The 20948-nt window shown below is 37.1% G+C and overlaps 1 protein-coding gene across 1 annotated transcript in view; it reads right to left on the bottom strand.

The window, feature by feature from the left end:
• LOC121943723 (SPARC-related modular calcium-binding protein 1-like) overlaps positions 1-20948 on the bottom strand; it is a 36139-nt gene that overhangs the window by 7416 nt on the left and 7775 nt on the right. Inside the window, exons 2-10 of the mRNA XM_042487316.2 lie at positions 19127-19301; positions 16953-17186; positions 16716-16769; positions 16413-16460; positions 15513-15593; positions 14844-15036; positions 13651-13724; positions 13284-13377; positions 11140-11474 (exon numbers count right to left, since the gene is read on the bottom strand). Of these exons, the coding sequence (XP_042343250.2) occupies positions 11141-11474; positions 13284-13377; positions 13651-13724; positions 14844-15036; positions 15513-15593; positions 16413-16460; positions 16716-16769; positions 16953-17186; positions 19127-19301 (1287 nt within the window). The 3' untranslated portion in view covers position 11140. The remainder of the gene's footprint in view (positions 1-11139; positions 11475-13283; positions 13378-13650; positions 13725-14843; positions 15037-15512; positions 15594-16412; positions 16461-16715; positions 16770-16952; positions 17187-19126; positions 19302-20948) is intronic.

The following is a 20948-nucleotide window of genomic DNA, read 5'->3' as shown; positions in this document are numbered from 1 at the left end:
TTCCATTGTGTTCAAAATGAATAGTTTTTTAGTGATGGATGAAACACCTGTGTTTGTAAGTGTATTTTAGCATTATCTAATCTAGACCCCATTCAAAGATGTTTGTTTTTTAATGACTACAGTCTATAACATATACTACACACACTGGCATGCAGCATTGTCACAGTGCACAAAGAGTGTGCATGAAGTGAAAGGCACATAATAAATAATATAATAATACGATAAGTTCACAATGACACTCAGCTTTACAGGACTTTAAATTCCAGTATTGTGAACTAAAACCTTTCTTTAGCACTTAAAGTTTAACTGGTATGTTAGTGTTTTTGATGGGCATTGAAATGGTGATGAGCCACCAACACCTCATCTCAAAACCATCACAGCAGGATACACATCTATGAATGGGCCTTCACTAGTTATCTTCTGTTGACCCCATTCAAAGAGGTTTGTGCAACCCAGAACTAAGTTTTTATTATTGTTATATCTATTTTTGGTTGTTTTTGATAACTATAGTTGGTAACACATAGAGTTGTAAATTAGTTGGCAAATACAGGGCTGGTATACAGCATTGTCACTGCGGCACAGAGAGTGTGCATGAAGGCATGTGAGATTGCTAAAATAAGTTTACATTGACACTCAGCTTTACAGGTCTTTACATTCCAGTGTTGTCAACTGAAACAACTCTTTAGCACTTAAAGTTTAACTAATGTTAATGTGTTTCTGATGGCCATTGCGTTAAAAATTCAGACAAACAGAGCCACTGAGAGCCAAGATGCCCTACTGCTTTAGAGGGCCACTTAATAAATAATTACCTTTCAATTATTTCAGTGATATTACATACATGTGGTTATTATGTCACTTCCCAGCAGATGTTTCTTCATGTGAAAAACATGTTTAACTCCTTTTTGAATAGCTTGTAGTCAATTGTGCAATTGACGACAAATGTGGAATTCTGCTTGTATTTCTACTCTTTACAGTTTAACATTATCTTACCCAACATCCACTTGTTTAACACAGGAAAGAGGAAAAAGCCATGTTTCAGTCAGATACAACATCTAGGATATGAGAAGTAAGCAACCCTGAAGCCCAATGTGTAATGTCCTCACGACCATAACGACCATCGTCAGCTAGAAGAAACCATCCCCCGCACTGCAGGGAATCAAGGCCTGACAGATTTTCACAGACTGACTTGCAGAGAATCAAACCCCTCACCCACTGCAGGTCACTCACTTCTCAGTGGCAGCAGTCTCCACTGTTCAACGCTCAAAGTTAGGATCTGAGAATCATATGGGTGCTGGTCACTCCACCTCTTCAGTGTAGAAGAAATTATATATTTTTGTCCACTTCATCAACTGAAGGCCAAGTAAATATAAAAATATATCTATAAAACTGTGTGTGAATGTAATAAAGACAGATTGCTTTCTAAAGAATGCACAAAGCCATTGAATCAAATGTACATAGATCATACAGAGATGAATAACATTTTTTTCACACATATGAATACTCAGCCTCTTTTAGGGATGCATCTTACTCCATAAATGTGGTAATTTTACGTGTCGGTATCATCTTTCTGAAGCTGGCAATACTGTATTATAGGCATCATTAATAATTTAACTGACTGTTAATTATACTTTTGTCAATACTCCTTGATAACCAATGAAGAAATGATAACTAATTAACTTTACCCATTATAAGTAATGTTATAGATTGTTATTTTATTAGTCAAATACCAAGACTTATACAGTCTTGTATAAATACATAAACTAAGTATTAATGGTTTCCAACTAATTTGTAAACCTTTGTAAAAACAAAAAAAATAAATTATACAATATAAATATCTCTTGGATAGATAGACCAAATATTTATAACACTTTGTTAACTATTAATAGTTGGTTTGAAAACTGTTTATAAACATTGTTTGGATGGTTTCTATAAAGTTGCAACTGCTAATGGTAATAAACTGTTAAACTGTTAACAAATACCATGTAGCAGATCTTGAAATACTATTTGGAAGACCATTATAAAGTTGCAGTTGCTATTTAAATCTTTTGAGTCACTTAATAAATAATGTCTTTCTAAGCACTTTGTAAGGTATACATACATGTTTGCCCTTCATTAAATTTTTAATAGGTTACAAAAGTTGCAAAACAACAATAACCCACTACATTTATCTTTGGCTCAAAGTTGCATGTCAACATTGACTTTCTGTTCATATATGTGTTTAAAATGATAATCACACAATCAGGACACAAACATGTACTCTTTATGTAGCTCACCTATAAAACATTTAAAAGGGCCAAATTAGTTTTACTCCATACAATCAATAACCATTGACAACATTTTAACTATCTAAATAATGTTTGTAGATGATTTACAGAGTATCTAATTCTGTAGTATTGTTTTACCTCTTTAGTTAAAACAGAACCTTTTATTATAATTAGAATAATGAAATGTAAACTTGAGGCAATAACCTGTGCAACATCAAAATGGTATGTCATGAAATAACAGATGTAATCATTAGGTAACTGAATATGTTCAACTACTTAAATATCCATAATAGTACAAGTTTTGAAAAAAAAAACAGTATTTAAAATGGGAATTAAAGTGGAGAATTGTATGCCTACTCCGTACAATTTCAGGGTGTTCTTCCCAATAATCCAGGGATGTTGTACTAACCAAGATAAGCAGTGTGTGCTACTTGTTAAACCCAGGATGGGGGAATAAGCCACGTTTCAGTCAGTCTAAATCAGATACAGCATCTTGGATATGAGAAGTTAGCAACCCCTTAGCTCAATGTGTCATGTGCTAACGACCATCGTCAGCTAGAAGAAACCATCCCCGCACTGCAGGGAATCAAGGCCTGACAGATTTTCACAGACTGACTTGCACAGAGTCAAACCCCTCACTCACTGCAGGTCACTCACTTCTCAGTGGCAGCAGTCTCCACTGTTCAACATTCAAAGTTAGGATCTGAGAATCATATGGGTGCTGGTCACTCCACCTCTTCAGTGTAGAGGAAATTACATATTTTTGTCAGCTTCATCAACTGAAGGCTCATAAATCTAACAATATATCTATAACACCATGTGATTGCTTACTTAATAATGCAGAGCACCACTGAATCAAATGTTTAACATCTTAGAGAGATGAACAACAATTTTTTCACAAACAAATGAACATTTAACCTCCTTTAGGGATGCATTTCGCTCCATAAATGTGCTGATAATTTTACATGTCAGTGTCATCTTTCCTAAGCTGGCTGTTAACAGACTGTTAATTTCACTTTTGTCAATACTACTTGATAACTAATAAATAAATTGCAACTACTGATGGTACGCTGATACACTGATACACTACTGATGGTATATTGTTAAACTGTTAAAAAATACCATGTAGTGGATCTTGACATATGTAATATTTGGGAGGCCATTTTAAAGTTGCATTTGCTGTTTTAAATCTTACAGTCACTTAAAAATGCTTTGTTTCTCAGCGCTGTGTTAAGCATGCATACACGTTTGCCCCCATTAAATGTTTTATAGGTTAGAAAACTATTTATTTTCATATATATAAGTTCAAACTGATTTAATAAACCTTTTTAAATTTATCACTGCAGCTCAAATGAAAAGGGTTCAGGAGGTGAAAAAATGGACTACATAAATTCAACATTACAGATCAATAACAAAACCTATGTTACAAAACTACAATAATCCACCATGTTTTCTTTGGCTCAATGTTGCATTCTGACATTTTATTTCTGTTTCCTGAATATGTTTAACATGATGATCAGGGCGATCACTCTTACTCTTTAATTTTGTTTACTCCTATAGTTGAAACCGAACCTTTTAGTATGATTAGAACAATTAAATGTTAACTCGGCACAATAAACTATGTAACATCCCCATGGGTCGCCATGAAATTCATGTAATTATTAGGTGATTAAATATGTTCAAATATTTAACTATCCAGTAAAAAAGTACTACTTTTGTATCAGTATTCAAGCTAGTAGAATTTGAGTGGAGAATTATATGCCCAATCTGTAAGCTTTTAGGATGTTCTTCCCAATAATCCAGAGATGTTGTACCAGCTAAAATAAGCACTGTGTGCCACTTAACCAGGACAGGGGACAGACCCATGTCTCAGGCAGTCAGAGTTGGATGTAACATTCTAGCTAATATAAATTAGCATCTCTGAAGCTTAATGTGGAATGGCCTATTGACCATAAATCAACAACAAGAAACCAACCCCACACTGCAGAGAATCAAGGCCTGGCACAGAGCTGCACCAGCTGACCCTCACCCTCTCCAAGTCCTCATTTCTCAGAGGCAACCTTAAAAGGCACATGGGTGCTGGACACTCCACTCAGTCAATGTGGAGGATTGTTTAATGCTTACATCATAAACTAAAAACCCTTTAAAGAATTTGAAATTCTTCATATAAACCAAAACTGTGTTGAATAATAATAAGTCCCTCTGGTCACTGCAGCATGCACACAGAGAGATGGCAAAATCATTTAATCAATACAAAATGAGTAGTCAGCCTCTGTTAAAGACACAATCCATAAATGTGCTGGTAATTTTGCATGCCAGTACCCATTTAAAACTCTCAGTTCCTCTCCTACAACAGAAGACTTTAAGGTCGGTACACAGCAGACAATCAATCCAAATCTCTCAAGCGTTATTTTTTTATTTTACTTGAAAGTGAATCCTATTTTGATCCTAGTTCTGCAGTTTTTGTATTGTTGGCTGTTTATATTTCTTTAGTTGTTTTAGTAGTTGTAGTTGTTTTGGTTTTCTTGAGATCTAGTAATGTGTATAATTTTGTCTGTCTAATGCAGATTTAAGATTAATTTAAAACATTGGAGAAAATATAAAACAAAACAAAACAAAACAAAACAAGAAGTGTCATTTTGTACAGGCCAAGAGGGACAAAGTGTGGACTGACTTTCCTTTTAGAATTTAAAGTTAAAGTACAGCCAAAAGTACAGCCAAAAACCTATAGAATTTGAAATAGTTCATCTCAGCAGTTGAACAGAGAGGTTTCAGAGGTTAATCATTCCTCTAACTGACTTATCCCTGTAACTGAGACAAACTGATTGCTCTAAAAACCTCCATATTATAAATACCATTAAAGATTGCTCTAGTCATTTATATCATGATGGAGTTGTCAATGTATTTTCAACACAAGGTAAAAGGAGCACACTCTTAAACAGCAACTCAAAAACTTATTCAGGTGCCTGCGATTCAAAAAGCAATGTCTGAAAAAACTAAAATGATATTTCTATCTACAATTTACTAAAAAAATAAATAATTTTATTATTACATTTTTGTAAGATTATTTTCTTTGAACAATAATGAATATAACTTCTTTTTCCTATTCTTTGTCATTTATCCATGTTGAAATAGAATGTCACTCTATACTATATATCTAAGATGGAACTTGTGTCATTTATATACCAGCCAACAGTGGACTCATGTCACTTTATACAACTCAAGTGTGGACCTCTTTTTCTGTAATGTGGGCGACAAATAAAATGTATTCCTATAGATGGGCACACATACATTGGATTTCAACCATAACAATAAATGCCAAATTCAGCTGATTCCTGTGAATTCTGGGAGACCCTGCAATTTTGTCAAATCACTGCAACTATACAGAATTCTTAACTATTTAAACCGGTTAAAATCTGATTTTCACTGTATGTCTGCCCACAACTAATCCACTCAGTTCCTCAGTTGCCCTCTAAAGTATTTCTGAGTGGCTCTGATGTTTTACAAAAGAAGACTTTGGACCAACAAAGCTATTTTTAAATTATTTGCTTCATTTTATGCAAATATTGGCTCTGAAAAGGCATCATTCAATGATGATGAAACTTTATTCCTTTTTTTTAAAAAAAAATAACATTTTTGTTTTAATATTCTTTTCCCAATAGAAAAAAAAACTTTAAATCCTCAAAAATAAAACCTAAAACTTGCATGGCATTTCTTTGCTTGTAAAAACTGTTAAATTGACGTTTGAGTATATCCATCCATATTCTCAAGTGATGCTATACCACATAAGATGTATGCAGATGTGCCTCATGCTGTCTGGCTGTCTACTGGCGTATAATAACAATGCCGCTGGCTCTGTCCGGCTATGTTCTCATCTCATCATCCTGCCATGATCCAGATTGATGCAGGTATGCCAAAAGCACTGACAGAGGGAATGTATTTGAAAAAGTTAACAATGAGAATGGACTGGGGTAGCTCCTTTTTTAAACACAGTGTCAAGCTATAAAATGGTAAAGACATCCCTAGCAGCTGAGCCTTTATGTTCAGTTACAAAAATACATACTTACAGATCCTTTTAGAAGCAAAAAAAAATTACATGATTTAGTTTAAATATATTTACAAGTAACTTGTGTCATTATGTACCAGCCAACTGTGGACCCCTGTTGCTTTATACTACACAAGTGTGGACCTCTTTTGCCTGTAGAGTAGATCAGCAAATAAAATGCATTCCTGTGATTATAGAGAAAAAAAACATATGTACATTGTAAGATTGACAGAAATCTAGTGCTTCTAGTGCATCTAAAACTCAAAGGAGTTTTGGAGGATTGAGCTAATCTCAAGGTTAAGTTAAATTCTGATAATAAACTAATTTAAGCAATTCATTAAAATTAGTAAAGATCTTGCTGGTATTTTCTCTCCACATTTTCTTCCTACCCTTATTATTATTATTATTATTATTATTATTATTATTGTTGTTATTGTTATTTCTCCTTTCTTTAGATTTAAAAATATTTCCTTGCCTCTGGGGAAGCCGTGTTAATAAAAACAGTGTCAAGCTAGATGGTTAAGCCATCCACTAAAACTGAGCCTTTATAGTTTGTTTATAAAATATTAGTTATAATTATAATAATCACAGTCATTGTAATCATAGTTGAGAATAATTTTTTGAATTATTTAGGTGAGATTCTTTTGTGTAAGTCTTATCTATCTCATTTTATTTATTCTTTACATGGTGGAGTGTGAACGTCCTCCATGCTATCCAAGAGGAACTAATTGTCATTATGTACCAGCCAACAGTGGACTCATATTGCATTATCCTATGTATGGACATGTTTTTCTATAATGTGCACCCACAAACAAATTACATTTCTATGCATTACAGACTGAGAGTGTATATTGAAGTATATTGAAAAACTGATTGACATTCAGTGCTTTCGTGAAAACTGGTCAGGTCCAGTATCGTCAGGGACTGAACAACTTTAAAAGGTCTAGTCAAGGTCTGATGTTACATCATTTTACATAATTAAACCTAAAAAGAAAAAATCTTACTGCTGATCATTTTATGTAAAGGTTTATTCTGCTTGGATTATAGTTTTCTTGCTTTTTTTAAGGCTCTAAAATACTGATTTCTCTCCTGCCTTCTGGGTAGCCCTTTATTTTAATACAGTATAGAGCTTAAAACTTATGAAATCACCTAAAAGCCAAGCCTTGAATTTAATGCAAAGACTAATAACAAATCACGTTTCCAGGAGACTGGTGTCTTTATTAACCCTATCATGCTATTTGTATCATATTTGATACATTACATTCTATGGCCTTCATGTCACCCACATTAACATTACTAAAGCCTGTTTAACGGCCCATCTGCAGTCTGAAAGGCTGCTGGGGAAAGAGTGTTAAAAGCGACGTGTGTGAATGGGTCGTTCAAATCTCAGCTCAACCAGGAGGGAGAGCTCTGAATATGGATATAAACACTCACACACACTTTGGTCCCCTCTTGGCAAAATCTGAAAAATTTCACCAGAGGCCATAACACATGATTTTATGATGATTTAGAGCATGTCCAAGTGGGACTTAAAAAATGTCCCTATTGGTTTGCCGTTCCCTGTTGGTGACTGTGTAACGATGAGTATGTTCCCTGTTATATATATGCGCGAGTGCACACACACACACACACACACACACACACACACACACACACACACACACACACACACACACTCTCCCCTCCAGCTGCCATGGCCGTCTGCAGCCGCCTGATTAGTGAGCTGGTGTCACGGCCGAGCTGTGACTGATGGCTCACTGACAAGCGGGCCATTTAACTGCTGCCCATGTTTGTTTGGATTTCATAAAAGTACATAAACACTCAGACAGTGGTGGGTGTAATTTGTCTGGCGGCCAGCCCGAAACGCTCGGATCTCTGGGGATCAACAACCAGGAGAGTAGAAAAAGACGCTTTTATCTCAGACAGCAGACCAATGAGGGGCCACGTTAGCTCCGTGACGTAGAGAGGGAAATTCTGTGTGTGTGTGTGTGTGTGTGTGTGTGTGTGTGTGTGTGTGTGTGTGTGTGTGTGTGTGTGTGTGTGTGTGTGTGTGTGTGTGTGTGTGTGTGTGTGTGTGTGTGTGTGTGTGTGTGTGTGTGTGTGTGTGTGTCCTGCATCTTTCATTCTACACTATTTATGAGAAAAAAAATATGGAGAAGCATAATAGTTCCTTTTACTGACCTGAATACTGCTTCTACCACTCAGCTTGGAGAGAAACGTCCCACAGATTGCAAGAAATTAGTAAAAGGTGGCTAAAAAAATGACCTGAAAATTTGTTTTACAGAGGGGGGAGAATTATCTGATAAAACATAAATGTAAAATTATGTAACAGGAAAAAAATATACATGTATTTTTTAAATTCCTGCACTTTTTGTGTCATTTTGTTGTGGTTTTTGTTTCTTTACTTTTCTTCTGTTGCTTATTTTCAGGTACTGTTTAGTAACATTTAACTAATTTCTGCAGTTTTTGGGTCCATGTGTTGCTCACTGTCCATTTCCTTTGTTTTTGAAAGAAACCATTTTGCTCAGGTTTCAGGTAGCAATTCAATAGAAATATATAAGACAGGGAAGGATGAACTCTGCTATCATTATATTAGAAATATTAAATCCTACATTTAAAAGCCTAATCGCAGGAAGAGTGTAAATTAGCTATATTTAATTGTCTGAGTCATTTATAACTTTCTCTCTCCTGAAAAACTGAATAAAACCTCAAAAATTTGATAGAATGTCCTCAATGTTGCACTTTCACACACTGTAGCTTGAGGTAGAAAATGATGTCGACTGCAGGTTTGCTCTGAGCACCAGCTGGAGGTGGAGTGGGGACTCAGACCCCCGTCGTTTTGCCAGCTGGTGCACCTGCTCTGAAACAGGTTAAGTGGTTGATTTGTTCTGAACATGCCCACCTTTTTCTTCTAGACTGCACCGCTGGGGTCAACACAGATTTTTGACAGTGAAAATTAGCAGGAGACCAATCTGCCACTTTTTATTGTCTTACGTCTCAGCTTTGGTTTACACTTACATTATGCCACAATTTTTTTCCTCAGTGTTGCCACAATTATCTAACGCCTCCTGCAGACAGTGAGATTTTCGCAATCTTATAAGTTTAGTGCAGCTACACTGTTAACAAAAAATTGAGGTACTGTTGTAGTGGCATTTATATATTTGTCAAAAAAAGTCTGAAGAAGAGGAGGAGGAGAATGTGGACGTGGTCGAGGCTGGGGAATAGAGACCAACTTGGCACGCCAGTTTAGCAATAACCGTGCTAAACTGGCGTGCCAAGTTGTTCTCTATTCCCCAGCCTAATAGCATTAGTATTTACTAGCATTTAGCAGTCTTGTGCTGTTCAGTGCATCGTTTTTAATAGTACACAAAAAAAAAAGCATGGGATGCTAAAAATACTCGTTAATAAACTACTTGACCCTCATACATGATGTGCAGTGAAGAAATGTTGTCTTGAAGAAAATGTTTAAAAGGACAGTTCACCCAAAACTGAAAATTCAATCAATATGCACTCACCCTCGTGCCAATGGAAAGTGCGGTGTTATCGGTATTTTATATCAGTGTTTTATAGTCCACAAAACACTGCCAGAGTTTGACAGGAAAAAGGCATTGCACTCATCTCCCAAAAAAAGTGAAGCAAATGGTGACCAGGATTCAAATGTTAAAAAATATATATAATAAAATCACAAAATGTCTCCACACTGCTCGTCTTAAGAAATTCCCCGACGTGCCAAGTTGTTTTGACAAACATTGCTGGTGTCTGTTTTTTAGTCTTGTTATAGCCTGTAGCTCAGCGTGCAACGAGAGCTCGCGGTATTTGCACTCCACTGACTTCTGGGGTTGGCAGCAAGCAACAAGTCCCTTTGTCAGATTTAAAACTACTGTGTGTGGTAGAGGAATGAGCACATAATGACTGGATTTTCATTTTTTAGTGAACTTTCCCTTTCAGTAAAAAAAAACAAACAAAAAAAAAAACCAACTCATAATGCAGAGGTATAATGCGGAGGTTTGGGGCAATAACTACAAAAGTTTATTACATTAACTCTCTATTTTCAAAAAAAAAAATACAATACAGATCATTCACAATGTTGGATATCTGGATCACACTAACTCATTCTTTAAGTCAAAGCTATTAAAATTTATAGATTTGGTGGAATTTCAAATAGCACAAATAATGTTTAAGGCTAAAAATAATCAGCAGGAAACATTCAAAAATTGTTCGAATCTTGCAGTGATCATTCCACCAGGAAAAGTTTTCCTCTATAAATCTATGGAGTAAAGCTTTGGAGCAGTTTCAGTGTGGAGCTTAAACAATGTCCAGCCATGAACCACTTTATATACTGTATAAAAACATGATTTTGATGAAGATGAGAGGGGGTTTTGACCATCACCAGGTGTTTACAAGGGTTACTGTTTATTAATGTGGTTACTCAATATTTATTTTTTTAGCGAGTTTATCTTCCCCTTTTTTATATTTGATATTTGGGCATTTAAATGTATGCATATATGTTTAGTTAATTAGAGTAAAGGTTTTAGTCAATAAGGAAGCTGGTTACTTAAAATTCAACAACTTATGGAGAAGGGATTATAAAAATTTGTACTTAGCACTCCTTTTCGAATATATAAACCAACTCATCATGTGTTTGACCATTTCTTTTGCTCTATGTTTTTCATTGTCTGTAAATATTAATTTCTTCGTCTTTCTGCTTGCTTGCTTGCTTGCTTGTTAACTCATTTCTCTTTTTTCTTTTCTACATGTTTGAAATAGATCAAATCAAATAAAAATTTAATGCTTTAGATTACAGTCATAGGGAACCTGGCTGTGACCCACCTCAGAGGCCCAGACAGACCCTCAGCTCCACCAGCGTCAGGCCTCGGTCTCCGTCTCTGTCACAGTACTCAGCGAACTTCTTGGCGCACCGTCGTGGCCTCAGCCTCTGTCGCAGAAACTGACGAAGAGATCGAGCTTCGCGTTCGCTTAGCATCCCGTTGGAGTCCACGTCCAGCTGTCTGAAGTGCCACCGCAGCACGACCTCTGGGCTTGAGGACTCTACAGCCTCCAGAGCAGCAGGAGAAGGGACCTCCAGAGCGGAGGAGGACGGGGAGGAGGGGGATGGAGTGTTGAGAGATGTAAAAGTAGAGCTGGAGGGAGGTGTGTTGGAGGGCCTGGTGAAAAGAGACGGCACAGAACCAAAAAGGTGAGAGGATCATTGGACAATGTTATGCGCATTTAAACACACCTTAAAACCCTTACGGACTCTTTGACCCATTTTATGCAGTTTTCATTCTTCATTGTTTGATAATTTTGGCTGTGTTCATGCATTTGGCATACATTTTGGCAAGATTTCATTTTTTTGTGTCATCTTGAAATTCCAAGCTCAGCTCCCACAATAAGTCCAAAAGACACTGTGTAAACAAAATTGTTACATTCATACTGTTAAGTGCAAAAAATGCTCCACTGACATTCAAACTGACATTTTTGATCCCACAGCCATCAAAGCAAGTATTATTTCTGGGTGTCACTGTGGACTTTTGCCTTAGAATTAGTAATTTTTACTATTTCCACCTGATAATGGCATTTTTATCCAAATATTACATATGGAGAAAATACATTCTGTTTTCACTGGATGCACTGTCACAATCAGTGTTGCTGCAAATCATTGAAAAAAATCTACTTAGCATGTAGTATATTGAAAATATTTTTTTTTCTTCATCTAAAAAGACAGTGACATCATGACAAAAACCTGGCATTTAAAGAGTTACAATTCTGAAAATTAAGGAATATTTAACATTTATTATTAGGACTGATGTTGGTAAAAACTAAACTCAATGAAAGTAGAAAACAAATTTAATGTATAATATTTCTTAATGCAAATTTTGTGCGAAGAGCAATATAAGTGTTTTTTTTTTCCAAAGGGTTAACAAGTGCTTTACTATTAGCATATTATTTACATCAGGAACCTAAATATGTGGAAAAATATACATTTATTCAGAAAACAATCGGTGACATGAAAAATTAGGCTACAATATTTTAAAGCTTCCCTTTTCTGGGGAGCTTGTGACTCTTCCAGAGGAATAGAGCTCCATGTAGCTCCCCCATAATTTCAGCTCTGCCTGAAATTAGATATATTGAAAACCAGTCACTTCTCTTCACTGTATCCCACAGCACTCGATAAATATCAAATTTAAGCAGGACATGGCAGCCGACTGAAACACAAAATCACCAAGTGGCTCCCTTATCAGTTTAACAACAAGCAAAAACCACAGTTCACTTCAATTTTCTGTATCGGACACAAAAAAAAACACAAAGAAAAGCTGGAATTCATTCAACAGCAAATACATGGTTACCAGGCAAAAAAAATAATGATAGATATGAAACCTGGGCATCATGTGAGTGAGTTTGCAGCCGTGATGTTTGACATAACGAGGCCTCTGTTATACAACAAAATGGAAATGTTGGGAGTTGGCTGAGAGAGCGAGATAGAGGAAAGGGTGAAATACAGGACGAAGATTGGTGAAAACGAGAACAGAGGGAGAGAGGAAAGTGTGTAAGTGAATATAGAGAGAGACAGATGGAGGGGATGAGGTAAGTACTGAAGTGTTGATTGGCAAAGAGAAGCATACAAGAGGGAAACAGATGGAGTTTGTCTGTTCTGCTCCTCTAGCAGTTCCCATCAGTTAATCAGGTACTTGATCAGGTCTCTGCTGATCACTGAAGTGTGAAATTGGTTTTCATTTGGTGTTCTGAGCAGAATCTCAGCACTGAAGCAGACCAGAGGAAAGTCATGCATCCTTTGAGGTTCAAGATGGAAAAGGAGCATAATTTGACTGGTGGGCTGGACTAAGTTTTGACGGTGGTATCTATGTATCCGTTGTGAATTGAAAAAGCAATATTAAAAAAAACATCAATTATTCTGGACACAGAAGTTGTCACTAAACCTGCTGTGATGTGCAGTAGAGAGTGGACAGACTTACTGGTCAGGACTCAGATTCCCAGCATGCTCTGCTTCCAGCTGCAGAGCTCTAACCAGACTCTGTAGGAACTGCTTCTTCCGAGCTCCGGGACATCCTGCGGGAACAGAACACAGGAGACTGACAGCCTAACTGCTGAAGATGCTGACTCCCCTCCATGTTCACTTTTTGCTGCTCTGTGCCTCCCCCCTCCCTCAGGAGCAGGACAACAAAATGTTTTATGAATTATGAATAAAGTAACAAGGAGGAGGCGTTTAAATTCTTGTAAACTGCTGCAGGTGATTTTTGGTACCGACAACAGAAAACGTCTGAAACATATGGCAGATTATTTTTGCTTTTCCATGAATGGAGCAGACACTCTCATATTTACCAGGAAGAGGTTTTTCCCTGTGCCTTCTGTCTGTCGGTGCCTCCTCTGCCCCAGTGCATTCTGGGATGCGATTCCTGCATAGACACAAAGAGCAACTAAAGTGTCAAACAACTTTACACGTTTAATATTTTTCAAGAAGTAGAAAGGCCAAGAATTAAATCATTTTTAGCTGAAACAGAACATGCAGGAAAATATCAAATTTTAAATATTTATTTTCTGAAAGCCATTGACACATTTCTAAAAACATCATATTGAAAATGAAATTCAAAATGTCTTTGGCTTTAACTGTTAATGTGATGCTATATTTTGACAAATCCAGTAACAGAAATGTTTTGTTTATCTATCAAAGCACAGAACTGCTAGGCCAGACAAAAAAAAGTTCAGTAACAGGTAATCGCATGACAAGTTTATTTTTATAACAAGATATTTTCAGATTTTCACATCAATTTTTTTCCACATCAATTTTTTTCCACCATAAATTTTTTTTCACCATATAATTTTTTTCTACCATCAAATGTTTTTTTCACCATATTTTTTTTTCTTCTTCCCCATGTCTCTTTAGTGGCATTGTAAAAAACATCTTGTTATACCGAGAAACTTTTCATGGTATTACCTGATACTGATAGGTTTTGTCTCTCTTTTTTCTGGCCTGGCAGTTCAGTGTTCCCGTATTTATCTGCAAAAAATAAATGGCTCGTTTAACTGGTCAAAATGTCTTTTCATGTTAAAATGACTTTCTAATCACTTATAACCAGACATTACATACACACTGCTTGTCCATATGAAAAATGCCTACAGGAGTTTTCTTCACACCAGTGAAGCAAAGAAAACAATCACATGAAAACATCCAACGCTGAACATCGACAGCGCTGAAAAAAAAAAAAAACCCTTGAGAAGAAAACCATCCGACCGCAATTTATTCTGATTTGTTCTGTGTGTTTTTTTTAAGGGGAGCCTACCTGGAGATCAGATTTAGTAATTGGTGTAAAATTGGATGACTAGGATGAAATGCCACTGTGCATTAGCACTCAGTGTATGCTTTGTGCCTGAAAAAACCTGTCATATCCGATCAGACGAGAGGAGAGGAAGAAGAAGGAGGGAGAGTGAAGATAAAAAGAAGGGAGAATGAAAGAAAAAGAAAATGAATTTACAAATTGACTGAGAACCACAGAACTAACAGACTGACTGAATACCTTGCAGAGGTGCCTGGTAGCGGCTGGCCGCTGTCCACTCTGACACACCAACAGTAACCTGTAGCAGCGTGACACTGTGCCGGGCTGTAACGGCCATCTGCAGTGCATTCTGGGATGAAACGCTCTTCTTTCCAGTCTGAACTCATTTGAGAGAGCAGCGATGCTCGCTCGAGCTCACACGTCTGAGGACTGTCTGTGCAGACACACAAATATACATCAGTGAATCTCTGAGGACATTTACTGACAAAACCTGGGTAAATAGGCTGGATTATTAAAAAAAAACAAAAAAACATTGGAAGCAGGCAGACGAAGAAATGATCCAAAAATTTGCAAAAAAAAAATTATATACATATATATATATATATATATATACATCACACTTACTTACTTACTATATAGATGCATGCATACACATATGTATACACATACTTGCACATACACATGGGTATTCCTTTGGTTGATATAGTACAGGCAAAAATAAGCATTGGGCTTCAGCCTGTTCAGCCTATTCCTTTTTCAGTTACTGTTCAAGAAAATTTGTGAGAAATAATCTTCGTTTCCCATGATGCATGTAACCGAAATAAAATTTTTCATTCATGAATTCAAAATGATTCATTCATTCATCAGACCCTCTTGTTTATATCAAGCAGCAGTCACTCTGAGTCTTACCCGTGGGTCGTCGGACTGAGCGGTTTCCTTTGGGGTCAGAGTTCATCAGGATGGTCACCCAGAACGGAGGAGCGGTCAGCTCTAGACAAGAAAATCTTAGTGTCACTGAATGTTGAAAGGTATTTCTGTTTGTGGAGATGTTGTGCAGAGAGGAGCAGAGGAAAGGTGAGTATCAATGACCAAAAAGTCCCAAAATGTGATGTCAATTAATCACACACAGCAGCCGACCGTCTGTGATGTTTTACAGCAAAACAGGAGAGAGAAAAACATCTAAATGTGGTCGAGACACCAGCTTTTGCTCAGATGTATATTTGGATTTTCCTATAAAGTGTTTTTCATCTGTTCCTGCAGACAGGAGGTGACCATAATCAACATCAGGATTTAATGTAGGTGAAAATGAGTTTCATCTGAAACTCATTAAAGTTTTGTACAGTCGAGAGAAGCTGCAGATTTAGGTGATAATTTTCTGCAGGATCATCACTACCACAGACATCTTCACATTGTCAAATGCTGTATAAGAATTACTGATAATAGCTGCTTCAAGATCCACTTAGGCTAAGATTTAGTTGTATATTTTAAGGAAAGTTAACAAACTGTACAGGAAAAACAAGTAATAAAAGGTCCAGTGTGTAGGGTTTCAGGGAATATATTGACAGACATGTAATATAATATAATAAGTATGTTTTATTTAGTGTATAATCACCTGAAAATAAAAATTGTGTTTTTGTTGCGTTAGAATGAGCCATTTATATCGACATAGGGAGCGGGTGCTCGTCTGTGGAGAGCACCATATCAAACCACCTGAAACTTATATTCAGTGCTGGTGTGGAGGTTTTAATCTAAGCACTAAATGCATGACGGTGGTCATGGTAACTGTTTTATTGTGGTTTAGTGTGTCACCTGCAGGTTTTCTGGGGTCCAGCGTAGGCTCAGGTTCACCAACTTCATCTGGAACAGAAGAGAAAAGAGAGAGAGGAAAAAGAACAAATGAGGAATACGTGAAGAATCAGAGGACGGCAGTTAACGACATAGAAACAACCAGTGTCACACCAAGAAATACCAGAAAAACGTCAAAGTGAGACACATACACAGCTAACCTTTCAGGGAATGTAGAGCACAGATATTCAAGACGATATCTCGAGGGTGAAGAATACAAATGTTGTGCAATGTCTTTGTGAATTTGGAGTAAAACATCTTTCTCACCTTTAACTGAAGCTGAATCTGCATCCGTGTTCTGAGTCAGCTTGGTGATGTGCTCTGTTTGGGAGGATTTATGGAAACAAAAAGTGTCAGTGTGAAAAATGCACACAATTTCAAGCAGATTTATATTACGTAACAGAATTAGAAGATCCTCCTGAGCAGCAGCAGGAGACTAAACAAAGTCCTCTCTAAATGTATAAAAGGTGCAACATGTATTAAAGTGAATAAAGTCTATCTGACCTGTGCAGTCGGGGATCAGATGGAGGACTGAGGTCCCGCTGACAGGTTTGCCATCCGGCAGGGAGCACCAGCAGTATCCGGTCTGGTTGTGGCACTGAACCGGCAGAAAGTGACCATCTGGACTGCACTCTGGCACAAAGATGGCAGCTACGGTATTAACGTGGCCGCCACTGCTGTGGATGCTGGCCTCCAGAGCCTGAGCCCGGACCAGCTGGCATTTGGACTGACTTGGATCTAAAACATAACAAAAATCGACGTGCTCAGTGGGGAAGAGTAACTAAGCATGTTTACTCAAGTATGTCTCTTTTTAATTTGCCCTTTTTTTGTCTTTTAATTTATCTTTCAATTTTTTTAATCTAAAATTTTATCTCGTTTTCACCGTGCAAATTATTACTATTATTGTTAACAATATTCTTTGTTTACTGCCTTTATTTTGCTATTGTATTTTCCTAACACGTTTCTGCCTCTAATCTTAAATTCTCTCTTAATTCTTGTCTCGACATTATTGTTTGGCTTTTATTGTTATTTTCTCTCGGGTTTCTTGTCTCTGCTTTGCTTTTTTTGTCAAAGCATTTTGTAAACACTGTTTTTAAAGGTGCTAGTTATTATTATTATCATTATTATTATTAATTATTGCTGAACTTAAGTGCAATTTGATATAATTGTACTTTTACTTTTATTTCCATGTCTGCTACTTTACTTTTCTCCACTTTGTACAATACGTTGAAATCCACTATATTTATTTTGTAACTTTAGTGACTTTGCTGGTTCCGATTAATGATACACCATATAATCAGCAGATAAATTGTGATGTGATGTAATGTTATAGATTAGGATGAAACATTCTTGATTCCAGGGAGGAAGTTCACAACAACCCAGCAAAGAGTAAAATTGAACCCCACTTTTACCTGATTAACACATTACATCAATAGCTATAAACCAATAAGATAAATATGACTCTGCATTTCAAAGTCAATACATTTTTATTTGTACTTCATACAATTTTACAATATCCAAAATCTAAGACAATATCTAGATACATATTATAATATTGATATTGTATCAATATATTATCCCACACACAGACAGATGGTGCTGTAACCACTCGATGCCAATGCAAGCAAGACTTTTTGTCCAGGTATAGTTACTCTTTAAGTCTCGTGTTGCTCTTAAGGTCAGAATTATAATAACTTTAAGTTTTTTGGGGCTTCGCTGTGTTTAATTTCATCCCCAAAAAATGAAATCAGTATCCTTATATACTGTGTTAATTTTTGCCTGTATGTTATATAAAGTATTGTACTGTTTCATGCTTTAAAGGTGCAGAGTGGATTTAGGGGTATATATTGGCAGAATTGGAATATAATACAGTAAGTCTGTTTTCTTTAGTGTAAAGTCACCTGAAAATGAGAATTGTTGTGTTTTCATTGCCTTTGAATGGGCTGGTTATTCATTGTATAAACATGCTGGCTACACAGAGACCAGGTCCTCATCAACAGAGACTGCCATGTTGCAGTGCCACATTTCTACAGTAGACCAGAAAAGACAAACCAAACACTGGCCCCAGATGAGGCCATTTGTGGTTTTGGGTTAAACACAGCAGTTAGCAGCCCCTACGCAACAAGCCAAGATTGTCAGAGAAACACCAATTTTTAATATGAAACTTTCTACTATTTTTCTACTACTTTCTTACTATTCAGTATATTTACTGAATTAAATCACCAGGAGTGTTTGTAGAGCAGGAGACCTCTGTGGATAATTCAGCTCCAGCTAAAAATCTCACAAACATCTGGATCTTAAGTTAGAAAAAAAGTGGGCGCACATTAGCATGTTCTGGGCCAGCGGCCAATCTGAGACAAGACAAACAGTACAGAAGAAACACTGATTTTTAAAGTGAAATTGCTTTATGCTGTACCTCTGTGGATAATTTGGCTGAAAAATGAGCACTGAAGGCATCATAACTGGGAGTTCAGGATTGGCACATTGTAAAAGTTTCAGCTGGATGCAATCTGCAATCTTCACCACTAGATGCCACTAGATCCTACAAACCTATCCTTTAAAAAAATACATAACTAAAGTAACACAACAATATTCCCTCAGGGAGCTGCAGTCAGTCAACATTTTGAGCAACATGGGAAACATCAGGTGAGTGTTGATGTAGCTGTGAAGGTGTGTACCTGAGCAGTGAGCTTGTGGAGCGAGGCGGAGCTGTGTGTTGATGCACTGGGCCCTCTGGAAGGCACACAGCGATTTATACAACCTGCCATTGCTGCCACACACGGCTCTGTGGCGCCCCCTCTGGCAGTCCAGGACACAACCACGAGGCCACATGTTTTCTGTGATCAGGAAAGGCTGCAAACACACAGACGTAACTTTTGAACAAACTATTAAAACCTGCAACCACTCACACAGATTCACAGTTTTTGACTTTGTGCTGCAGCACTTTTATCACTGTACCCATTCTCCTCTTCTATCCACCACCATAAACTTTTGTTGTCTTTTGTGTGCACCAATAAAACTGTCCAAAACGCTGCACATGAAAAGAAGAGATACAGTGAAAGGCACTTTATAGCCTCTGCATGGCTGTCTGTCTGTCTGTATGTGTAAGGGATAAATAGTCTGCCACTGTGTCAGGTTTTCAATGTCACGCCTGGAAAAACCTGGAGGAGAACAACGATGGAGGCAGTGTGAAAGTGGGTGAGAAAGCGAGTGACAGGGGAGAGAGGGTTAGTCACAACAACATCTGAAACATGCAGACATTTCAGGCTGGCTGAGCGCGGCAGAGTGTGTGAAAAGACTGTATTTCTGAGTCTGCAATTTTACGTGTGAAAGCTCCAATTTAAAAAACTAGTGAGTGAATAAACTTCACTAATTGAGGTGAGCATCTTCCCTGCAAAGAGATGCTCTGTCTCCATCTCAGCTGTCAGGAGCTGTGAGAGGAGGAGGAGGAAGAGGAGGGTGATTGGCTTTGTGCCTGACAGCAAGACTTCCACACAAGCAGAGGGACATCTTCAAGTAAAAATAGAAGCGTTTGTTCAAAAAGCTAGTCACTGACAGCACAATATTTCAGGTAAAAAGTTCTTACTAGAAAATGGAAACATGTTTCCTTCCCAAAAGGTTAGCCATATACTCAGCTAGTAGATTTTCATACTGTACGCTGATATTTCCTTTTTTAAATAATTTGACAAGATTCAATAAATTGCGTTTATAATTATTTAGAACTTTTAACATTGTGTGTGGAAGAACTTTGAAATATGTCTCTTTTTGTCAGTGTGAGGGTGGTCTCCACGCAGGATGAGGAGACCATTGGTTAACCAGTTACCGGCTCCTGTAGGTTACTGGCTTGCTTTGGATGGCAGCCCACTGCACAAGGAGCCAAGATGGCGTCAGCTCAATGCAGAGGAGTCACAGCATCACTCTGATCATATATTTTCCATACTAATGGCTTTTGTTCTGCTGGAGGTAAAAGGATGGGCTTTTATTTTGTTAACCTTCCTTAATCTTATTGTGCTTTGGTTTCTTTTATTTTTTCAGGTTATATTAAGGTGTTCGACTTGGTTTTGTTGGCCTGTGCCCACCCTGAAGTTAGAGTAAGCTCCATGTACGTTCCTCTGAGGCTATAAATAAACTCAACTGCTATCATGTTCAGTGATCTCAATCTGTGTCTGAGGAGAGGAGAGGAAAAAGGTAGAAGAGAATAAAAAAGAGAGGAGAGGAAACAAAGAGGGGTAAAAAGAAGGGAAGAAGCAAGGTGCTTCCAAATAAAATTAATTAAACATTAATTAATTAAACAAATAACATCTAATGTTCAAAGAACGTTCAAGAATGTTTTAAGAACTTTTCATTCAAATAATGTTCCTATGAAGTTAAATGCTAACTAAGCCGTAATGTTGTAACGGCAATATTCTGAGGATGTTTTGGTGGTGGTGAGAGGCGACAGATCGTAGAATGTTCTTTTATAAATCATTCCCACAATATTACATGAGAACAAAGTAGAAA

Source organism: Plectropomus leopardus, chromosome 6 (genome assembly GCF_026936395.1).
Source record: "Plectropomus leopardus strain MGB_pleo_1.0 chromosome 6, ASM2693639v1, whole genome shotgun sequence".
Classification (NCBI taxonomy): Eukaryota; Metazoa; Chordata; class Actinopteri; order Perciformes; family Serranidae; genus Plectropomus; species Plectropomus leopardus.
This window is presented reverse-complemented; position numbering and strand designations above follow the sequence as displayed.